Source organism: Styela clava, chromosome 8, assembly GCF_964204865.1.
Source record: "Styela clava chromosome 8, kaStyClav1.hap1.2, whole genome shotgun sequence".
Lineage (NCBI taxonomy): Eukaryota > Metazoa > Chordata > Ascidiacea > Stolidobranchia > Styelidae > Styela > Styela clava.
In genome coordinates, this window is record NC_135257.1 from 18,699,522 (window position 1) to 18,720,682 (window position 21,161).

The following is a 21,161-nucleotide window of genomic DNA, read 5'->3' on the forward strand; positions in this document are numbered from 1 at the left end:
TTTCAGTAAAATTGGCAATTTGAAAGTGCGTATGAAATTATTGTATGATAACAAATATTTAATATAAAGAATTTCGACTTCTCGCCTAAATAGCCACATATTCAATCGGCAATATATGGGGAGAACTTGAATAGCTTTTTCATATACGTATCCAAAACGATTTTACGATGAGCCATTCAAATTTTATGGCCAAATATATTAGATTATCTGTAAATTTAACAGCGACGCTGCGTCAAAATGATGTTCTCGTTGAAGAGAGGCTACGTCTCGTCACGCACAACTTTACGTATATTACGCAAATGCAAATTAACGTGACGATATCCGCAATAACGTTACGTCGAGATGTTATTATTTAAATGTCCGCAGGAAGTAATTAATTAACCCGATGCTACGCATTCAAAATTCGCACTACGCTTTGACTTTGACTGCCCGCTCAAGCCCCATTAAGTTGTGGTTACGTATACGCCATAGGAACAATATTTGGATTTTATTAGCAAATAACGGAACAATAAAGACCATGAAAAATGTATGTACATGAAAGACTGCTTGCTAAAAATTTTAAATTGAATATTGCACTTTGTTGTGCCCGGAACAATGAAGAACATGAAAATATTATGCAGATAAAAGACACATTCTAAATCCAATATTGCACTTTGTTGTGCCAGTTATACCAATGGTTGTTGGTTTCGTTACCTATACATAGGTACTCATTACAGTATTTGTACATATATACTGTCTCGCATCGTTTCAGCAACGCTTTGTCTTTAGCAGCTGGCTTGGTTTTTTGGCAATAATGTAAATTTTGCTGCATACGACGCATCTATTATTAGAACTGGCGTTTTGCGGTAGGGTATCTAGTTCTGGCGACGCATATGATCTTGTTGGAATAAGAGTTGCTCTTTTTGCATTATTAGTTCTCTCAGATATTGATCCATCCACTTGCTTCGCCTAACATTCGTACAATCAGATATTTCGATCTGCAGAGCAGGCAAGTACTTATTTTGATTGATATTTGAACAAATACTGATGGGCGAATAAAACATTTTCCAAGTGAAATTTTATATGACGATAGTAACTTCCCTTCACTTCGCTATTACTGCACGCAGTACTCGACGTCGGTACTTCAATCCATACAGGGTTAATATCATATTGATACTCGGCGACCGATGTCCCGCTGAGAACGTCGTCGTGAAAGTTATATTGCGCATTTTGCCACGCAATACTTTTCGAACGTACTTATCAACATCTTCATGACGGTAGTCACGTGATCGGCTTTTGCGTAGCTGCGTAATCAGTGCGTCATGGCCGCTTATCGAAGTTGTTCACTCGACACAATGATACACAATTAAATATTTAAATATAAAATTGGTTATATGGCAGCCACAATAGTAATTCGAATATCAACAAAAAGCTCACAAAAAACTCTTTATGAACATCAAATATTGGCAGTATATTTTGTACCAAAGTAACAAAATTTCAAGCCAAAACTCACATACATGCAGAAAAATCACTGTTAGATTAGGGTCAATTTTATTAATTTTGACAAAATGTATTTCGAAATGGAAAATACATTCTGAATGCACGATAAAATTTCCTTTCGATTGAAATGTCACACAACGTGCTAACTATAATTGGTAAAAAATTATAAGCGTGCCAAATAGCCAGTATTTAGACTTATTTTATTGTTCTACCAATACGGCGCCGCGAACCTTCAGGGTGAGCGAGTAACTTCGCTCAGAGCCGTCAGAGTTCAAAGAGTTAAATATAAATTTGCGACCTACATCAAAGCTCTACGACCTTATAGTTAACCATAGGTCTAGTAGACGCTATGAAGCAATTTAAACAAAGTATATATATAGATATATATTATATTATCGTTTGAATTTAAAACATGAAAGCACTAATTTTACAGTAGAAATTTACAAAACTTTACTCAAAAATACAAAGTTAATGCATAATATATTTTTGGAAAGAAATTGGAGAAGGGACAAGGTTCATTTACCACCAAATGCAATGCTGATTTCATATAAAAGAAGTCACAAAAGAACTTTCAAAAATAATTTAGTAGTGGCCATGTAAGTGTGACGTAAAAAGTTAATTTTATGAACAATATTTACATTGTTACCATAAAAAACGGAAACAATAATCCTCGTGCCAAAACTACAAATTTAATCGCAATCTCAACGAATTCCTTGAGCTATTTTTTTTGAGCTAAAGCATCATAATTTTTCTTTTAGTTTGGTTGTGGCAGCATCAGGCGGGCCAGATTGAATTACCCAACGGGCCGGATTTGGCCCGCGGGACGTAGTTTTCCCATGTCAGAGTTACATTTAGGATCCTTTGGTTACTCCAACCACCTTATTGTGTCTTATTGGAGCTTATTATCGGCAAAACGAATTTATGATCGAAACATTATGTGACTAATAACTAATTAAACAACGTTCATAACACGTTTTACGTTGTGTGATCATTTCATAAAAATGTTCATTAACTCGTTGAAAATTGGAACGCTTTCTCTTTCATTCACCATCTACGGTGAATTGTTCAAAGCTTTGAAACGTTATGAATACACCTTACGACTTTTGGGTAGTAATTTTTTTTTATTTCAGGGGACCCTAAATATTGAATACCTAATTAATATACGTGAAAGGACAAAGTAATGCACAGCGTATACGAAACAGCGTACGTAATTTCCGCTATCATATAAACTATTTAATGCAAAATATCTGTTCAAAATGTGGATGTAAAATGATGCATACAACGAAAATTAGTCAGAAATGAGGAAATTAAAAACAGACGCTGATTAGTACAATAATAAAAAACATAAAATAAATTGATAATATGCTATCAGTCTATAACAGGGATGTTCAACATAATTGTCAGTGGGTCATATAACCATGGGGAAAATCTTAGTATTGACAAGGGCCACACTGAATAGCTCGGTGACCCGGGGGCACCTGTTGCACACCTATGGTCTATAACAGAGGTGGACAAGGTTTTAGACCAGGAGCCTGAAATTTTCCCAACTAGATTGGCGGGCCATGTAAGTGTGACTTAAAAGTTACATTTTATGAACAATACTTTCAATGTTACAAAAGCAAAAGTGTAAAATAATAATCCTCGTGCCAAAACTAAATTTAATATCAATCTAAACAAATTCTTCGATCTCATTTCAGCTTAAACATCAAAATTTAGTTTCAGTTTGGGTGTGGCAGCATCGGGTGGGCCAGATTGGATTCCTCAACAGGTCCGATTTGGCCCGGAGGTTGTAGTTTGCCCATGTAAGGTCTATAAGCATAGATGCAATTTTCCACGTTCAAAGCATAGCGAGGGAGATGAAAAAATATACAATTCTTGTGCATGACAATTCTTGTGCATGACCGATTAGAATCTACACCGTTTTGCCCGATTTCTGTTCTTGGACATTGGTGATTAAATCATTTTACAAACCAGACGGAGCACGATATTTCATTTCGGACAGGATATATGGATATAATGAAGAGTAACTATTAAAAAATGAAACATAATGATGCATAGTACATAAAAAAAACGTGAAACAGAGAAAATTTTCATTTTCGCACTTTTCATACAAACGTTGCGGGTATCACTAGCTTAAAATCTATTTATAGACGAACGAAGCAAATAACAATAAACCAAAACATATTTTATGCATAGCGGGGGGAATGATGAGTTCCAAACTATGCAAAGAAGGGAATTCAACAAGAATATTAGAAAATAAAGTGAAGCCACTCCAATAAAGAAAAGGGCTGTTTGGCCCAACGGATGAAAAAACATATCCCGCCCATATTACATTCTAGATTAGTTGGGGAACTTGGACCGAATCCCCGCAAGAATGTGTAGGTAAATTACCGCATCAAACACTAGGCAATATTAATTTTTTCCTGTAACATGGGACACAGATTAGTCATGACTGTGGGAAAAGCATGAAAATAAAAAACGAGAGGTGATCATCTATATACACGGAAATAAAATGACAAATATGGTCAATGCGATGTCAGCAAAATATCAACCAAATGAACTGCATGTCATATGCACCGAATGTCATATCACCTCGATAGAACTAAAGTTTTCGTCATACTTATGATCCCGTTATGGGCGGTGGTTCGCAAACGATGAGACGCGGCCCACAACGTAGAGAGGGGGGTAGGCAATTTTTTGAGGGGTGAAGTTAATCAAAAATAAGAATATTTGTTAGATTTGATATTGTCCGCCATTATTTGGATATCAACACTTCTTTATTGTTTATATTTCTTTAACATGTGCACACATTTTCAACCTAGTTTTTGAATAAAACATAGTTACTCCTCACTAGCTGTTATTTGTAGCCTATTGTTTGCTAGTTATTTTTTCGGGGAGGCGCGAGACTTGACAAACTCTCAAAATAATCGGGAGTGCGCAAAAAAGTTGGTGAAGCACTGTTTTATGGACTTGGATTTATAGGTTTCGGAAATTAGTAACATCGTGAAATGAAAATATAGGTTACATTAGATCCGTCAAACAGTCTACTTTATATAAATATTAAAGGATTCTTCATTGACATTTTTATGTAGTTATACATTGGCTACCAAAACTCCTAGCAGTCCAAATAAGAGGACAGACGTGTAGAATGAGAGAGATTGTAGAGAGCTTGCACCGCCGCCATCATCTTTGACGCCGCCATACTTTACGGTCTTGGTAATGGTGTTGCATTTATCTGAAAAACAAATGAGCAAATTGTACAATGTATTGAAAAAAACGTAATTCTGGTCCAGCTCGATTCGATATTGTGAACCAATTCCTAAAAGGTGGTATCCCAAAATGAGCTTTTATGTGAAATATCGGACCCCATAGAGCTCAGAGGGAAATTTGAGAAAAAAAGTATAGAAGCCTCTAGCGGCTTCGACCATTTCAAGTAATGGAGAGTTGAATTTTATTGCGCCATAAGATGCGAAATTGAAATATTGTTGCAACAACAAAAACTATTTAGCAATGCGCAGTTTTGCAGAAAGCATCATACCCTGAACTGGCTTATTGAAGACTAGCACCTACATGCCTGACTGAAATGACTTGTAGGGGCTGGGCGTTTCGAATGGAATATTAGAATCAAATAGTAAATTATTCTAATCGGTTTAGAGCAAAATTTGGAATCGCCCCCATCTTGTTTTTTTTCTTCTTTCTACCAATGGTCGAGGTCAATTTCTCAATTTTGTTTTATTGAAGCCCTATTTTTTCAATGCAAATCTGACATGACTCTTTTATGTAGTGAGTTATTGATGAAAACGTGTTTTTTATTGTTTGTGAATGCTCAGCAATCTGTCTGCGTGATCTATTCTATGTTTCCGGTAATTTATGTGTCTAGACTAGAGGACCCAATGCAATAAGGAAGTTACATACAGCTATATATCTCTCAAGTATTCGATATTCGATTCGAAAAAAATATTCGATTCGATTCTGAAATCAACACTGTCTTAGTCAACACTGTAGCAATCGACTCGCTCAGATATCAGGTTTTTGAGCTTGTCATATTTTCATGTAATTGCCGTCTCAACATACATGGGCATAAACAGCAAAACTAAACAATTCCATTAAGTAAATAACAATATCATATTACCTGTTTCACAAGTGCACCGTGACACAGATAAATTATCAACACATTCTCCCATGGCCTTTTGACTCACACATCCTCGTTCTATATTAATACCGTTCGCTGTAGAAGAAAAAATATATCAAAATCGTGGGTTCGGTGGCCTAGTGGTTTAAGAGTTACACTTAACTATGATTGCATCGCGGATTCAAATTTCGGGGTTTGACTCCCATGTTAACCACCCTACCCAGGGTCCAATAAATTGGGTGAGTGGGCAATGCCGAACGGGAATGATCCAAATTCACTATTCAGCAGTGAATGCTTGCAAAGGCGTAACCAGGGGGCCCGAGGTTGTTACTGTTACGCCTTTCCCAACACCGCTTTACTCTATTTTTGAACGATTTACTGAAAACTTCTGTAGATAGATTTTTTAAGATAATGTTAGATACCAGTGGCTGATTCTATCTAGCATTGTTCGGAACAAAACAAACGAACGAGTAAGGGATAATTCAAATTCCATACCCACCACGTTACTTAGAGTGTAATATAGTGGGTTGGCAATTCTGAACCGGGAATATTCCCTGAAAATAGCAATCACAGCAATGCAGGAAAGTATAACGTCCGCAGTGTAGAAAGCACTCTTTGCAAAATAATTACATACCCAGAAAAATCTACAACCCGAAAAGGTGGTCAGTCGATCAAACTTAAAAAGAAAGAATTTTGTTGTAGGCAAAAAAAGTAGCCCGATGAATATACATAGGAAAACTAGTGCTCAGATACAGACCTGTTGCCGTGAAGCTCGATTGACAAAAGTTCAAATCGGCAGAGCAGTTTTTCAGATGTCCGGCTGTTAATTCTGATGCTTCGCACGATGATTCTAAGCAATGGTAACAAGTCAACGCCTTCACTAAAAATAAAACCATGTAGTTTAGTTGTGTTCTACGATCCAATCACATAATCTAGTCCAATTCCCCCCAATTTGGGCAAAATGCAATAGCTTTGCCTTGTCACCAGAAAACATAGCAGTCCATATGTATACGCAGATACTCGGTTTTCATTCCCTTGCGGGTCGATGTAGTAAAACACATAATAATATAACGGATTTAAGTGCTTCAAAAAGCGGCGAAAACTTCGAAATATAAATTTTTGGACTTTAGCGAACCTATCTATACCCTTTCTGGGAAGAGACCAAAGTTAAAGGAAAATATGGATCCCTATCACTTACGCTAGGGATTCCTAAGATTGATAGAGCATGGGTCAAAATTAGAAGCTAAAAAATATTGCAAAGGCACGTTATCGGTATGTATAACTAAGATACCAAATTGTTATAATACCAAACTGAATTGTTACGTATATACACATGCTTAAACTAAGATAATGACGTAACGATTGGCGGTATATAAAACACACACACAAAAAAACATAAATTGTTAAACTAAATTATTTAACTTCATTTCGGCGGGCCATATTAAATCGTTACGCGGGCCGAAATTGGCCCAGGGGCCGCGGTTTGGGAACCTCTGATTTACGATATATACCACCCAGCTCAATTCAAATTTGTTCTCTCCTCCCTGACTAAGCATGAAACTTTGTTTAAGTTATTTGTTTTATTGTTAACGGGTCAATTGCTAGTGTTAAGCGCAACTCACACACTGGATTTTGTTTGAAAAGTTTAATACGTCGGCATAAATATGTAATACAAAACTAACTACCGTGTTTCCCTGAAAATAAGACCGAGTCTGATTTTTGAAAATGATTTTTAATATAAGCGCTTCCCTTAGACAATAAAAAAGACTCAGTCAATATCGCGAATTTTTTTTTTTCGACCTGTTCCATAGCAAGAAATCTCTCCTACACGTTTCAAATGATTAATAAATCTAGGTTTCGCAGTTATTTTGAATAAAAACGTGTTATTTATAAGTAAATGGATATCGGTTTTCTTATTTTGTATATTTGAAAATCTCGTAATTCTCTACTTTGTAATTTTGTTTTTGATAAATGAAAATATAAGACATCCCCGAAAATAAAACATCCCCCCTAGTGTTATATTTCGGAAGAAAATTGAAATAAGACCCAGTCTTATTTTCGAGGAAACGCAGTACTCCAATGCGGAGAACCGATTTTTGGAAAATAATTGAACTTACAATATATTTCTTACCTTCGCTGAATAGAATTACAGCAATAGACATCACAAGTAACGCATGTACTCCTGGCATTTCTGTTTTCGTTACGTTATTTAATAAATATCTACCAGAAAGAATTAAAATTATTTTACCGAGAGTATCTTCAAGAAAAGAAAGCATAGGCTGGCCTGGTGGCGCGACGGAAGCGTGCAAAACTGGTAATCAATGAGCTTGAAGCAAAAGTCCCGAAAATGAAATCTCGGACGTCCCGTTCGCAGTCCTGCTCGATAACCAACCTAGATTCTGCATCTGTTTCACACATATATCAATGTGAAAAACGTAATTAGACACGAAATGGACCAAAAGATCGTTTTGCTATTGTTGCCGTTGATTTATTTTGGTATTTATTTATTCGTATTGTTATAAAAATATCGCCTTCCTCATTCAACAATTGGAATTTCCAGTAAAGCTAGTATTTTTCGTCAACTCCTAGGAGTTAAGAAATAAGTTATACCTTGCCGTATGATCTTTGGTTTGGATGAGATCAGTTAAACTTTGCCGTTTATTTTGTGTTCTGGTGACATTAGTTGAACTTTAAAGTATATTCTGGCTTTTACACAGCCCAAGTAATCTCGGGTTCGGGTGACACCATTTATACTTTGCCGTGTGATCTCAGGTTCGGGTGACACCAGCTATACTTTGTCGTTTGATCTCGAGTTCGGGTGACACTAGTTAAACCTTGACGTTTACCTTGACGGTTCTGGTGACACTAGTTGTGCTTTAAGTCTATTCTGACCTTATACAGCCTGAGTGATTTCGGGTTCGAATGACACTAGTTGTACTCAAACGACTATTCTGACTTTGTCCGGGCAAAAGTGATCTATCTCAATGTTCGGGTGACACTAGTTATAAATTACCAAGTGCTCTCGAGTTCGAGTGGCACATATTAAACGTTGAAGTCTAATCTGTCTTTGCACAGCCATATGTGATCGCGGGGTCGGGTAACAACACTTTGTCTGTGATGTCGGGTTAGGGTGACTCCAGCTATGCTTTGTCGTCTATTCTGTCTTTGCACGACTTAAAAAGATCTCTCAACGTATCAACAAAAATAACGATAAATGAAAAACGTTCAATTTTAAGCAACCGAAAGTGATAACACATCAGAATTAGTCGAAAAAAAAAAATTGCCAGTGTTTCATACCAATATCGCAAGTCGGAGATGGATTGTTTGCAATTTTTTTTGACGACGGGTATAAATTAATAGATACGTTAGGGCACAGCAAATTCCACAAACTTACGGGTAAAACGCAAAAATAGTCTGTGTCAAGTTGGGATTGCTATGGCTAACAACGTAGTAAAACATTACTGGGATGACAACTCAGTAAAATCCACAAAAATCGACTTGTTACGAACGGTTTTCTCACCTTTGACCCCAAGTTGAATATAATACATGAAGCTATTTGGGCGCGCTTGCAGTAGTCCAGTGGTACCCAATCGATATTTTACTTGATTTGCCTATTCTGGATCTCTTTATTTCCCCCTCACTTTGCATAAAACTCTTTCTCTTTCATTCGTTTAGCACCCTCAGCTGGCGGAACTCGCACTCTGGCGTTTGTTTAGTATGAATGTTCAATAATGTGTCGAAAAGTATGCTCTACAATATCTAAACAATATAGCACTACCATGATTCCTCAAAAATAAAACAAGACCTCATTTCAATTTTATTTTTGAAAAATAACACTCAATCTGAACATAGTACGTGTACCAGGTTAGGGTTAGGCCATAATTTTCTTCCAATTTTCCTTATTTTAGTTCTATTACGAGTTCGGGGACTAGTCAATGACTTCCGTAGTATTTATACTTAAAATTATGGCCTAACCCTAACTTGGTACACATACTATGTTTAGGTTGTGGGCCATCTTGGTGCACATACTACGGGAGCGCCCTTATTTTAAGGGGAAGGATTATATGAAAGACATTCCTAAAATTTAGGCTAGGTCTTATTTTCAGTCTAGGTTCTTATTTTCAGAGAAACACGGTGCTAAATACAATACAATACCAGTAAAACAACACCAAATAGAAATTAATATTTCTTTCCCAAAAAGAACTAAAATCCTCCCCGTTTGGGAAGCGCTCCTGTAGTCGCACATCGCGCTTCTGTCTAACCAGTGTATAATGAATTTACTAATATACCGCCCTTTCGTAATGATATTATCTAACTAACCTTCAGCGCGCAACGTTGATGTCCCACGTTATTGCGTTTGAAAAATAGTAGCGAAAGTTACCTATAATTCAATGTAATCCATACAAAAATGACTTGCAACCTTGTATGTATATGAAGTACTCACTGCTGAAATATATATACTGAGACAAAGGACGCACAGTACTCTTTTGTACTGTAATAGATTTTTAAATAGGGTTGGATACTATAGAATTCCAGTTAAATATTCGTTTTTTTTATAATATTGCAGCAAGCCAGTGTTTTGTATGTTGGTTTGTGTTACGCGTTATTACGACTTCCTCATTATTGACGCGCATAAATTTGTGTAAGGTAACTAGCTATTATTAGTAAATGTGACACAAAATATTTAAATTGCGCATGGTGATGTGACCAGCAGGATCATATCCTGGAATGATGTAATGAGAGTATGGGGTCGTGAAATTTCTAATTTCCAAGGCCGTATTAGCTAGCGCAGTGGTTTCCAAACTTTTTGAAAAAAATTCCATGACGGACCCTTTGCAATTTTTTTAATGATTCCCGGCCATGCGCACAAAAATAAAACATTAAAACAACAACAACAAATATGGTGCGCCCTGTAGTGAAACGAACAAAAGAATACTTATAAAGCGCAACCCTAATGACATGTGCGACATCCAGTTTGTTTCGATAATTGATGAACGTGCAAAAGGGCAGCGTCAGCTCTAGCTCTGCAGTTTGTAAACTTGTGAACTTGAATTTGAGAAATTGAACTCTCTATGTGATATCACAGGCCTACAGCTTTGTGACATCACAACGGGGCAGAGTGATCGTAACAGAAAGTGAAGAATCAGTGTCTCCAGCGGTGACTGCGAAGTAGCAAAAGGCAACGAAATGTGTGTTTGGAAATTTAAGGACTTAATTTTTGTATTATCAAGCTATTAGCCATATTACAGATTTGTTTCGCGGACCCTCCGGAAGTGCTTCACAAATCCCAAAAGGTCCGCGGACCTCAGTCTGGGAACCACTGACTGCTAACGGGTCTGGCCAGAGGCCGGAAAACGTGGGTTCTAAAGAGTCTTTGGTTGTTTAAAAAGCGTTTGAAGCTGCGGAAAATTTCTATGTGTGAAACAGGAAAAAGGTCAAGAGGGGCGGTTCCGACCAACACCATGGCTACGCAGCTGTCGCGACATTTGACGAAGCGCTTCACGCGTAGCTGTGCAAAGTATGTTTGAATAATTGTAGCGATATTTTATGTAATAAATAAATCCACAAACACACATGACCACTGGGTGACCACTGGGTGATATTTGACCACTGGGTGATACCAATGGATATTGCGTCGGACTTTACCTATGTTTGCGATAGGATTTTTTCTTGTGTGTTATTTTTCTCGTTGTTGCTGTTTTGATTCAAGTGTTATTATTAATTTTATTGGTCCCGCCGAACAAGGCACGTTGCAGGCAGGGGAGAGTGTCTGCAAGAGAGAATATCTGCTTGAATTCGCTTGATTGTCGCTTTAATTTGTTTTATTTGTTGTTTGATTAAGAATAAAGTCGCAGTCGAACCTTGAGATCTTCCGAATTTAAGCGTGGTTTATGACGTCATAAGGACCGAAAAAAACTGGGACATGTTGGCATGGCAACCCGATTTCCATCACCTCACTAGAGATTTTAAAAATTGGTAAGGCAATGCCCAGCTGGGAAAATGCCGGTGCAATCGAAATGGACATTCTTACATGTTTGTGTCAGCTTACACGGAGCTTAGGTTAGAGTAAAAGGGTAAAGTCGTCGTAATAATATATAAATGCGAAGGTAAGCCAGGGAAACCTGGCATGACTTGAAATCGCAATATCATTTGTATTATGACGACATGTTTCACTTCAATGCTCCCCCCATCCATCAAGGCATCAAATCTGATTAAGGTTTGTCAATATTTTTCTGTTCCATTCCCATCCCATCCTATAGCAATCATGCTTGTCACATCCTATTCCATCCCACGGGATTCTCATTGGAATAAAATTCAATAAAAATTGTTAAATTTAGGTTTAGCGTCTACTAAATGCACATGCAACACAACAAAATTTACGGACTTTGTTAACTTTATATTCATAACTATTATACATGTGTCCATCAGCCCCTTCACGAAGTATATTGTTAATGCTGAATATATTTTGCTCTTTATAGCTAACAAGAGAGCTATCTCAATTATATAGACACGAAGTCCATAACGAAATGTTTTACCATCATTTCCGAAAAAATCATACGGTTTTCGTGTCCCATGAGAAATACAAATGTGTGCTGTCTCCTCCCATGGGACGTTTCCCATGGAACTCCTATCCCCATGGACAAGCCTGGATATAATGTGCCGATTCAGGATAAATCACAATCAAATTTTTTTTTTAACAATTCAGATTAATTCACTATATTACGGGGATACACCACTGATTATTAAAATATATTTATAGAATTGTGTAGAAATGAAACTAAACATAGCATTTCTGAACTCAAATAGCAGAAAATAGCGCGTTTGGTGTCTTACCATATTTGGTAACAAACTCGAGGGACGTTTATTTGCAAGATGGTGAACGGGTGCACTGATTGTTTATGCCGTGCATGTGATGTTCCGGGTGAAACGGAGGGTATCCGAGTCACAAGGGTTTTGATAATTATAGCAACAAATTGCGTAAAGTAGAAATAAAAAATGAACACGTTGAATATAACATCGCCCACAGAAATAAAAGGTCGAGGGTCATGGAGGGTTAATATTATTCTATAAGGCACCAGGAAATTAATATTTCTAAATTATGACTGAACTATTCACCAAGATGTGTGTGTGTGTGTGTCAAGATATTTGGGCGGATACACTAAATGTTCATACCCTACATGCAGTGGTGGGATTCAAATTTTTTGTCAGCCGGTTCCTCAACAAAAGTCATATTTTTACAGCCGGTTCTGTTACAAACAGAACATTGACAGTAACCAGTAATTCTAACAGGTTCGCTGATATCATAAAATTCCGTGAGACGGTTCTATAGAACCGGTTCGAACCGGCTGAATCCTACAACTGCCTACATGTACGTGACATGTTAAACATGACACTTACCACAAAGAGAGGTCAATAGGTATGAAGGGTTAATCAAACGAACATAATAACGAGGACGAGGGAGGCCACTGATGCAAAAATGTGAGATTTGAGACGTTTTAAAATAACAAATTAGCAATTATTTAGTTAGAGTTAGGAATGATTTGAAATTTTGAATTGCGTGCAATCTGCATTTCTAATCTATACCCTAACTGTATAATTACTAATTTTCTTTATTTTGAGCATTTGCACGGGTGCTTTTTTTGGCTAGGGCAGGGTGGTCCAAGATTGGCAGCTGCGCGGGCCACAAAATATATTTGCATTGTTCGCGGGCCACAAAATTGCCAAGAACTTCGCTCGTTTAACTTCGCTAGTTGCCTCAGCAAGCCATAACGCTAGTCAATTTAGTGACATTAGTGATGCAACAAAATGTCAAAAGATTTTTTTGGTTGATTTTATGACAAAACAACACGAAATGCAATTTTTTGATTCCTCTCCGAATGCGACGCGGGACACAGATAATGAAGCAGCGGGCCACATGTGGCCCGCGGGCCTGGGTTTGGACCACCCTGAGCTGGGGGCTTGTACAAAAAAAAACACCGTCTCATCAAATATCTCTATCTAGTTTTCTTACAATGAAATAACGTATATACTGTAGGATAGACTGTACATAAGACTAGAAGCAAAATAATACGAGCTTCTTAGTACAAGCGTGTTCTGCACGTTTTATACGCTACAAACAGATCTCTGAACATTTCATTATACAAGGATATATGCTTAACTATCAAATGACCTCGCAGTGAAATAAGGTTCGTTCCCCTATAACTCAATTAGTTAACCCGAACATTGAGTAATACCTAAAAATTTCTTTGCTATTTCTATACCACGCTTATTAGCAATCTTGATTGTGATTAATAAGGGCAGGGGCGGAAATATTTATATAGAAGTTCAGGAAATGACCATTGCAAAACAAAGGTTAAGCTATTCACCACGGTGTCGTGTGCCAGTCCTGAATTGTATTTCATCCGCTTCTTGCATAATGTAGTGTAAATCTTATTACATATGGCCCGATGCATCAGTGAATAGTGAGAGTGAAGTATATTTATTGTAATGAAATCATTTCAGAAAACCATGAACTCTAGTTCTATAACAATACGTCATATCTGATGACGTCACTACGTAAGCTACATCAACATGACCCATTTGCTGTCGTCATCCAAATGCTGAAACAACACAAAAAACACATTTGGGAGCGCTGAATATAGCGACATTTCAACGATTGAATCGAATCCTAACTGGTTACCTGCCAAACAGTGGTGTATCTGCGTAAGTTGTCGCCCATTGCGAAGTTTAAAAATGCGCTTCCTTGATCATTGATTGAAAATGAGGATAATTGTACGTTAATATTCAAGTAAAAATACAAGTTTAAATTTTTTTCAAATAAAGACCATTTTATTGAAACATTTTACAATTAAAACTTTTCGCCCGTGTCAGAACGGCGCCCATTGTGCAAGACCTCGAAGAAGAAAACGATATATTAACTGAACGACAACAAGATCAAGAACGTCGTTCCAGACTAGACAATCTAGAGTTCCATAACATCCCTTACACAGTTGGCGAAAACTGTGAAAATTTAATATCTAAAATTTGTAGCAAATTGGATGTCCCCCTACAATCTATTGACATATCAAATTGCCACAGACTTTCAAAATATAACACAAGGAAACCATCACCTATTATTGCTAAGTTCATTAACAGGAAAACAAGAAATAAGATCCTAACGAATCGTCGCAAGCTAAAATCCCTGGATATTTCTACCATCTTCCCAAAATTTCCCAGAGCAACAAAACTTTTCATTGTTGAGAATCTGTCTGACTCCAACAAAGACTTGTTTTTCAAGGCCAAAGAGCGTAAACAATCTTGTGGCTACAAGTTTCTCTGGACTAACAATGGGAAAGTTCTGATAAAAAAGAACTCTGATACAGCTACGATTCCAATCATCACTGAAGATGATCTACTCTTGATAAAGTAGGTTATCAATTCATACTTAATGGTAAATTTTTCCTTTTCCATTACTACTATTTTACTCTCAATAGGTAAATGTCGAGTTATTGTAATAATGTATTAGTAAATAATCCTACTTGTGAAAACAGTTTGAAACACTGTGAACAATTTAATAGTTGCCTGTGTAGCAATATTGAAGTTTCAGATTTGAGTAACATTTCATCTGATTCCGATTTAACGATTATCCATGTAAATATTCGCTCTATTCAAAAAAATATTGACCAACTTACTATACTATTGTCCAAATTCTCTATTTCTCCCCATGTTATAGCCATTAGCGAAACGAAATTGCATAAAAATTCTGCAATTATAAGCCTCGACGGGTATAAATTTTTTCATGTCACTTCTGCCTCGAAATCTGGCGGTGTTGGTGTTTTCATCAGAGATGATGTTAAATCTACAGAGTCCCCAGAATATCATTTAAATTATCCTAATTGTGAAGATCTCTGGTTAGAAATTAGCTTGGCTAATATGGATAAAAATTTGAGTATTGGCATAATATACAAACACCCTAAAAATGATATCCCTGCTTTTACAAGCATATTTGAAAACTGTCTCACAAAATTAACAAGTAAACCCTTTATAATAATGGGCGACTTTAATATAAATTTATTCGCAACATCGAGTAGCACTCAAATTACAAACTACTCTAACATGCTAATTGCTCACAATTCAATCTCACTAATTACCAAACCAACTAGAGTCACACAAACATCATCCACACTTATTGATCATTTTTATTCCAATATAACAAATAAAAAATTAGATTCTTATGTTATTAGATCAGACATTACAGATCATTATCCCATCATGTGCTGTATAAGTGGCATCAAACCACTTAGTAGAAATGATCTCATCATAACGAGAGATATGTCTGCTTTTTGCATTGAAGAGTTTCGCTCAGATACGCAAAACTTGATAAACAATCGCTTTCGTTCATTATATTTGAATTCTCAAAACTATAACGCAATATTTGATGAATTCACCCAATCTTTTGTTGGTCTAATCAATAATCACGCCCCATTTCGACCCTTGTCGCGCCGTAAAAAAAGAATAAAGCTAAAGCCATGGATTACGAAAGGAATACTCAATAGTATTCGCATAAGAAATAAGATGTTCAAGTCACATTATCTAAATGGCAATAGTTCCCAATGCTCTTATTTTAAAAAGTATCGCAACGTACTGAAACACACTATTGATAATGCTAAACAAATCTATTATCAAAACCGTATTGCTTTCTATAAAGGAAACCCGAAATCAACATGGCGAATTGTTAATGAAATTGCATCCACAAAAATAAATCTAGGCAAAATATTGATGTAATTCATCTGGAAAATGGCATTACTATAAATGATAATCATTTGATCGCGCAAGAATTTAATAAGTATTTTTCTACTGTTGGTTCCGCTCTTTCTGAAAAGTTCGGTAATGACATGGATGGCTTCAAAATTTACCTTGGCAAACGAGTAAACCAATCCATATTCTTGAGTCCAGCAACGATGAACGAACTAACTATAGAATTAGCTACCCTGCGGGTCGGGAAGGCAATTGGGGCAGACGGCATTCCCAGTCGCTTTCTCAGATATGTTGCAGATATATTATCACCATGTCTGACAGAGTTCTTTAACAGCTCGCTTCGATTAGGCATTTTCCCATCTTCATTGAAAATCGCCAGAGTCATTCCGATCTTTAAATCTGGTAATACAAAACATGTATCAAATTATAGACCCATATCTATTCTATCTGCTATTAACAAGGTATTCGAACGCTTAATTAATAGGAGGCTAATGGATTTTTTCACAAAACATAGTGTACTTAATAAATCACAGTTTGGTTTTCAAGCCAAACATTCCACTTCGCATGCAATTCTAGACACTATATCCCATATATACGATAAATTAGAGAAAAAAGAATATATTAGTGCAACTTTCTTAGATCTTAAGAAAGCTTTTGACACTGTTAATCACCAAATCTTAGTCTATAAGCTGTGGCATTATGGAATTAGAGGAGTAGCGAGCCAACTCCTGGCAAATTACCTGACAAATAGAACACAATTTGTTCAAATGGGTTCATACTGTTCCCCCACCTTACATGTGACTCATGGAGTCCCACAAGGATCATGCTTGGCCCCGACATTATTCCTTATTTTCATCAACGATCTTGCACACAGCTCCTCATTATTTACAAAATTATTTGCTGATGATTCCAATCTTCTAGATAGCGACAAGTCTCCGGATGTGCTTCAGTCCAGAGTGAACACTGAAATAAGAAAAGTAGCAAATTGGATGAAACAAAACAAATTAACATTAAATGTAAATAAATCAAAAACTATGTTGTTTGCTCCAAGTAAATCCAAATCACAGACATCTGTGAAAATTGAGATTGAAGGAACTATTCTTGACAACGTTAGCTCATTCAAATATCTTGGTATCCACATTGATAACAAACTGCAATGGGACATTCAAATAACCAACACTGCTGTTAAATTAGCCAAGGCGGTAGGAATGCTTTATCGGCTTAGGCGTTATACTTCTTTGTCTACGTTACGCATGATATACTTCGCTCTGTTTCAATCTCATTTGCAATATGGTATTATAGCTTGGGGATCAGCTAATAAAACTTTGTTACACCGGATTGAAGTATTACAGAACAGGGCTATCCGTGCTTTGACCCATGCTGGACCAATGTCAAGATTAGATCCTCTTTACCATAAGAATCAAATAATCAAAATGTCAGACATTTATAAAATCGAGATACTGAAACTCATGCACCAACACCTAAACAATAAACTGCCTATGGCTTTTAAATACTATTTTGTCAAACAGATGAGTGTTCACTCTCATTCAACTCGTTCCGCTGCCAATAGCTCATACCATGTGCCTCGCTTTTCTACCAATCGTTCACAAAGCTCTATTAAATTCATCGGTGTGAAACTCTGGAATACGCTCCAAGACACACTTCGCTCTAAGACTTATAATTCATTCAAAAAAGCACTAAAATTTCTTTACTTAGATTCTTATATCTGTCAGTAGGCTGGCAGAGTTGAAATGTATCTCAGACTGTTTGAAACTCACTTTTTTCAAATTATGGGTGTTACCTTCATCTTGTCATTATTCTCATGATATGCTATCACTATCCTTGTATTATTATTATTTTATTTGCTCTTCAATACTGTGGTATACTCCAATAGTATGTGCTGCTCACAGAGCATGACTTTCTCTCACAAAGCACTTGTGTTTCTTACCTTTATTTGCTCAAGATTCTATAATAAGCTAGGTATCCTTTCACCTTATTGATTTCCATTACTGCTATTTTATTATTTAATAGCATGTGCTCCTTATGAAAGTCACTTCACAAAATAACTGTATTATGAACTCTTATAACAAAGACAAAATTCAAAAACTTTAGTTACCTCTAATAGTCATTGCTTCTTTAATATGCTTTCATCCATTGTAGTTCACATATGTCGTTTAATATTTTCCAATATATATGTGCTCTTTGCAATCCAAAATAAATTGAATATGTCTTTTTCTTAATCATAATTCATTGGTTATATTAGTAGTTCCACTGCTGCTGCTGCAGGGAATTCCCCAAGTAGTCAACAACATTATGCTGCGTCACGCACGTCAGCAATTTCTTTGTTGTTGGCGTGCTCGGTGGAGCATGGCGTTGAGTTGTTTAAATTCGTCAATGCTTTTTTCTATTTAATCGAATCTTCTGTTCTCACGTACATTTTAGTTCCCAAATTGTTTCATTTATTTTTGCTGATTTATTTCTGTATTGTTTGACTTAATCTGCTTCTATAATGGTGTCGCTGACATGATGACTTTTGATAGTCTTTTCGCGATCCCTCGTCTATTGCAGTCCAAATATTGTACCTCTTTCTTTCAATGTATTTATTTAATTTTTACCATTTGTTTAAATGTACAATGTTTTTGCACGACGAAAAATAAATATCTGAATCTGAATCTGAATCATGGCACAAGCCATAGCTGCCACACCCGAGATATGCCACTGCTGCCACACGCGCCATCTGATGCTATAAACTCTGTTGCATATTCAGGCGCGGGACAACCTCTTTTATACATTTCATGTCGTCGTTTATTTGATACCAGCGTTTTAAAAAATAAACTACTGACTGACTAGTACTATAATTGCTGACGTTTTATAACCTAATTCTGCGTTTCTGGCTATATAAGAGACACTCGTTCATACGTTACTACTTTACAAAAACCTTCATAAAAATTTACGAGGCCGAACTCTCGCACACGTAGGAAGAAACTGTAATTAACATTAACTCATGCAGTTAGCTATATTCAGATAGTTCACTGACTCTTCTATGTACGTTAATCGGATATGAGTAATCTCAAAGCTGAAATAGTAATTTATTCAAATACTCAGTCCGATATATCCGTTTTTACATATTGTCCTACAAAATAGACGACTAGGACTGGGCATTTTCGAATACCTGATGATTTCAGAATCGAATCGAATATTTTTCTCCAATTGAATATATGTAATGGTATGTAATTTCCGTCTTTAATAGGTCCCTCAGACACATGAATTGCTAACAACATAGGATCTATCACTCGAACAGTTCGCTGAGTGTTTACACACATTCGCCAAACAAGAAGTGAAATTATCGTCTTAACCGAATCGAATAATTTACTATTCGCTTCAAAATGCCCAGCCCTATAGATGCAAATCGTAAAAAAAAATTGGTTACTTATTTAAAACAGTGGACGTAATCGTAGTTGAATCCGTTGATGTCTTCGAAATTTTAAAAACGGATTCTCTGACGAGGATATGACTGACAACAGGTCTCATCATTTCAGAAAACCTTTACGAACTTATAGCTCAATAACTGTACGTCATAATTACTAATGGCGTGCTCACTACGTAAGCTCCATTAACATGACACCGACACGCTTTACATAAATCTAATATAAAGTTTCGCAACGTCAAAAATAACGCTATTGTCAGCTGCAGTGTACGTTACCCATTTGCTGCGGTTGTTCAATATCTAAAAAAAAGTTCCATTACATTTGAACCCACGTACATTTGAACCACGTACATCTGAACCCGCGACAATTGCACCTGCATACTATTGCAACTATGGAAATTTTTCTTGTTTTACGGATATTTGAACCCATACTAACCCTAACCCATGGGTTTTAGCACTCGCATGCGGATATACACATGGGTTCAAATGTACGGTCACCAAAAAAACGGGGTCGCTGATTACCATGACATTGCTCGAATCCCACCACTGGTTATATCCTTTTTTTCTTTAGTACAAACAAAGCACCCGCTAAAAACAACCTCACCACCGCTCAAAATTAGTAATTATCCAGTTGGGGTGAAGGATTAGGAAAGCAGATTGCGCACGAAAAACAAATTTTGAACCATTCCTAACCCAAACTGAATAATTACCGCCACTACCGTGTTATTTTAAAAGGTGGCGGAGATGTTTTTTTTAAATCTCATTTTTTTGTATGATGGGCGGCAGTGTTCCCTCTAAGAAAATGCTACACTAAGCAAATGTTTATTTCACTGAGCATAAACATTTTAAGTCTGAGCAGAGTCCTACATGATTTACAAACTTTGTGAACTATTACAACAGTATAATATATTATCGGAATGCGAACAAAGTAAAGGTTTAACTCACGGAATGCCCATTCTAGCTAGGCATGGGAAAATTTTAACGAGCCACGCTTTAAAAAGGTAATGTTGCAAGGGCGCGAGATTCAGATTTTACTGCGCGAATGGTCTGGTGGAACTGCGCAATGGCGCACTTTAAAGGGGATTTGATGGGCGGGGGCTTTGTAACAAAGATTCATGTCTACCTTTACAAACTATACTACAAAATATATGACTTGAAGGAAATTTCAGTTACTCGTAGCAAATGAATGTCCGCGCCGAACACTTCAAACGGACCAGAATTCTGCAGAACGATGACATTGTGACTAAAAAATTGTGAATTGACACGTTGACAACAGAATTTAATTGTTCCGGGAAAAGTGACTCCAGTAACGCGGTATAGTAAAAATGAGGTCGTATGCATTAACTACTTTCAAATTTAACAAATGATGCTATTTGGATTCCAAAT

The 21,161-nt window shown here is 36.6% G+C and overlaps 3 protein-coding genes across 3 annotated transcripts in view; 1 reads left to right on the forward strand and 2 right to left on the reverse strand.

The window, feature by feature from the left end:
- LOC120346425 (uncharacterized) overlaps positions 1-21,161 on the forward strand; it is a 200,558-nt gene that overhangs the window by 70,040 nt on the left and 109,357 nt on the right. The gene's annotated exons all lie outside the window — the stretch shown is intronic.
- Positions 510-7,827, reverse strand: LOC120345868 (uncharacterized). Its single transcript, XM_078115534.1, has 4 exons — positions 7,743-7,827; positions 6,369-6,491; positions 5,612-5,707; positions 510-4,714 (listed from the first exon to the last, which is right to left on the reverse strand). The coding sequence occupies exons 1-4, from the start codon at positions 7,798-7,800 to the stop codon at positions 4,572-4,574; spliced, it is 420 nt and encodes a 139-aa protein (XP_077971660.1). The 5' UTR covers positions 7,801-7,827; the 3' UTR covers positions 510-4,571.
- Positions 15,772-19,026, reverse strand: LOC144425756 (uncharacterized). Its single transcript, XM_078115350.1, has 3 exons — positions 18,465-19,026; positions 17,089-17,311; positions 15,772-16,747 (listed from the first exon to the last, which is right to left on the reverse strand). The coding sequence occupies exons 2-3, from the start codon at positions 17,186-17,188 to the stop codon at positions 16,503-16,505; spliced, it is 345 nt and encodes a 114-aa protein (XP_077971476.1). The 5' UTR covers positions 17,189-17,311; positions 18,465-19,026; the 3' UTR covers positions 15,772-16,502.

What these genes read in the sequence shown, in the direction of transcription:
- LOC144425756 (XM_078115350.1), bottom strand. Translation starts at nt 17,188, where the DNA reads ATGTCGGGGCCAAGCATGATCCTTGTGGGACTCCATGAGTCACATGTA. An exon ending in AATTGTGTTCTATTTGTCAG is followed by an intron (nt 16,748 to 17,088) that starts GTAATTTGCCAG and finishes TTGTATTACCAG; the next exon opens with ATTTAAAGATCGGAATGACT.
- LOC120345868 (XM_078115534.1), bottom strand. Translation starts at nt 7,800, where the DNA reads ATGCCAGGAGTACATGCGTTACTTGTGATGTCTATTGCTGTAATTCTA. An exon ending in ATCGAGCTTCACGGCAACAG is followed by an intron (nt 5,708 to 6,368) that starts GTCTGTATCTGA and finishes TTTCTTCTACAG; the next exon opens with CGAACGGTATTAATATAGAA. An exon ending in ACGGTGCACTTGTGAAACAG is followed by an intron (nt 4,715 to 5,611) that starts GTAATATGATAT and finishes TTTGTTTTTCAG; the next exon opens with ATAAATGCAACACCATTACC.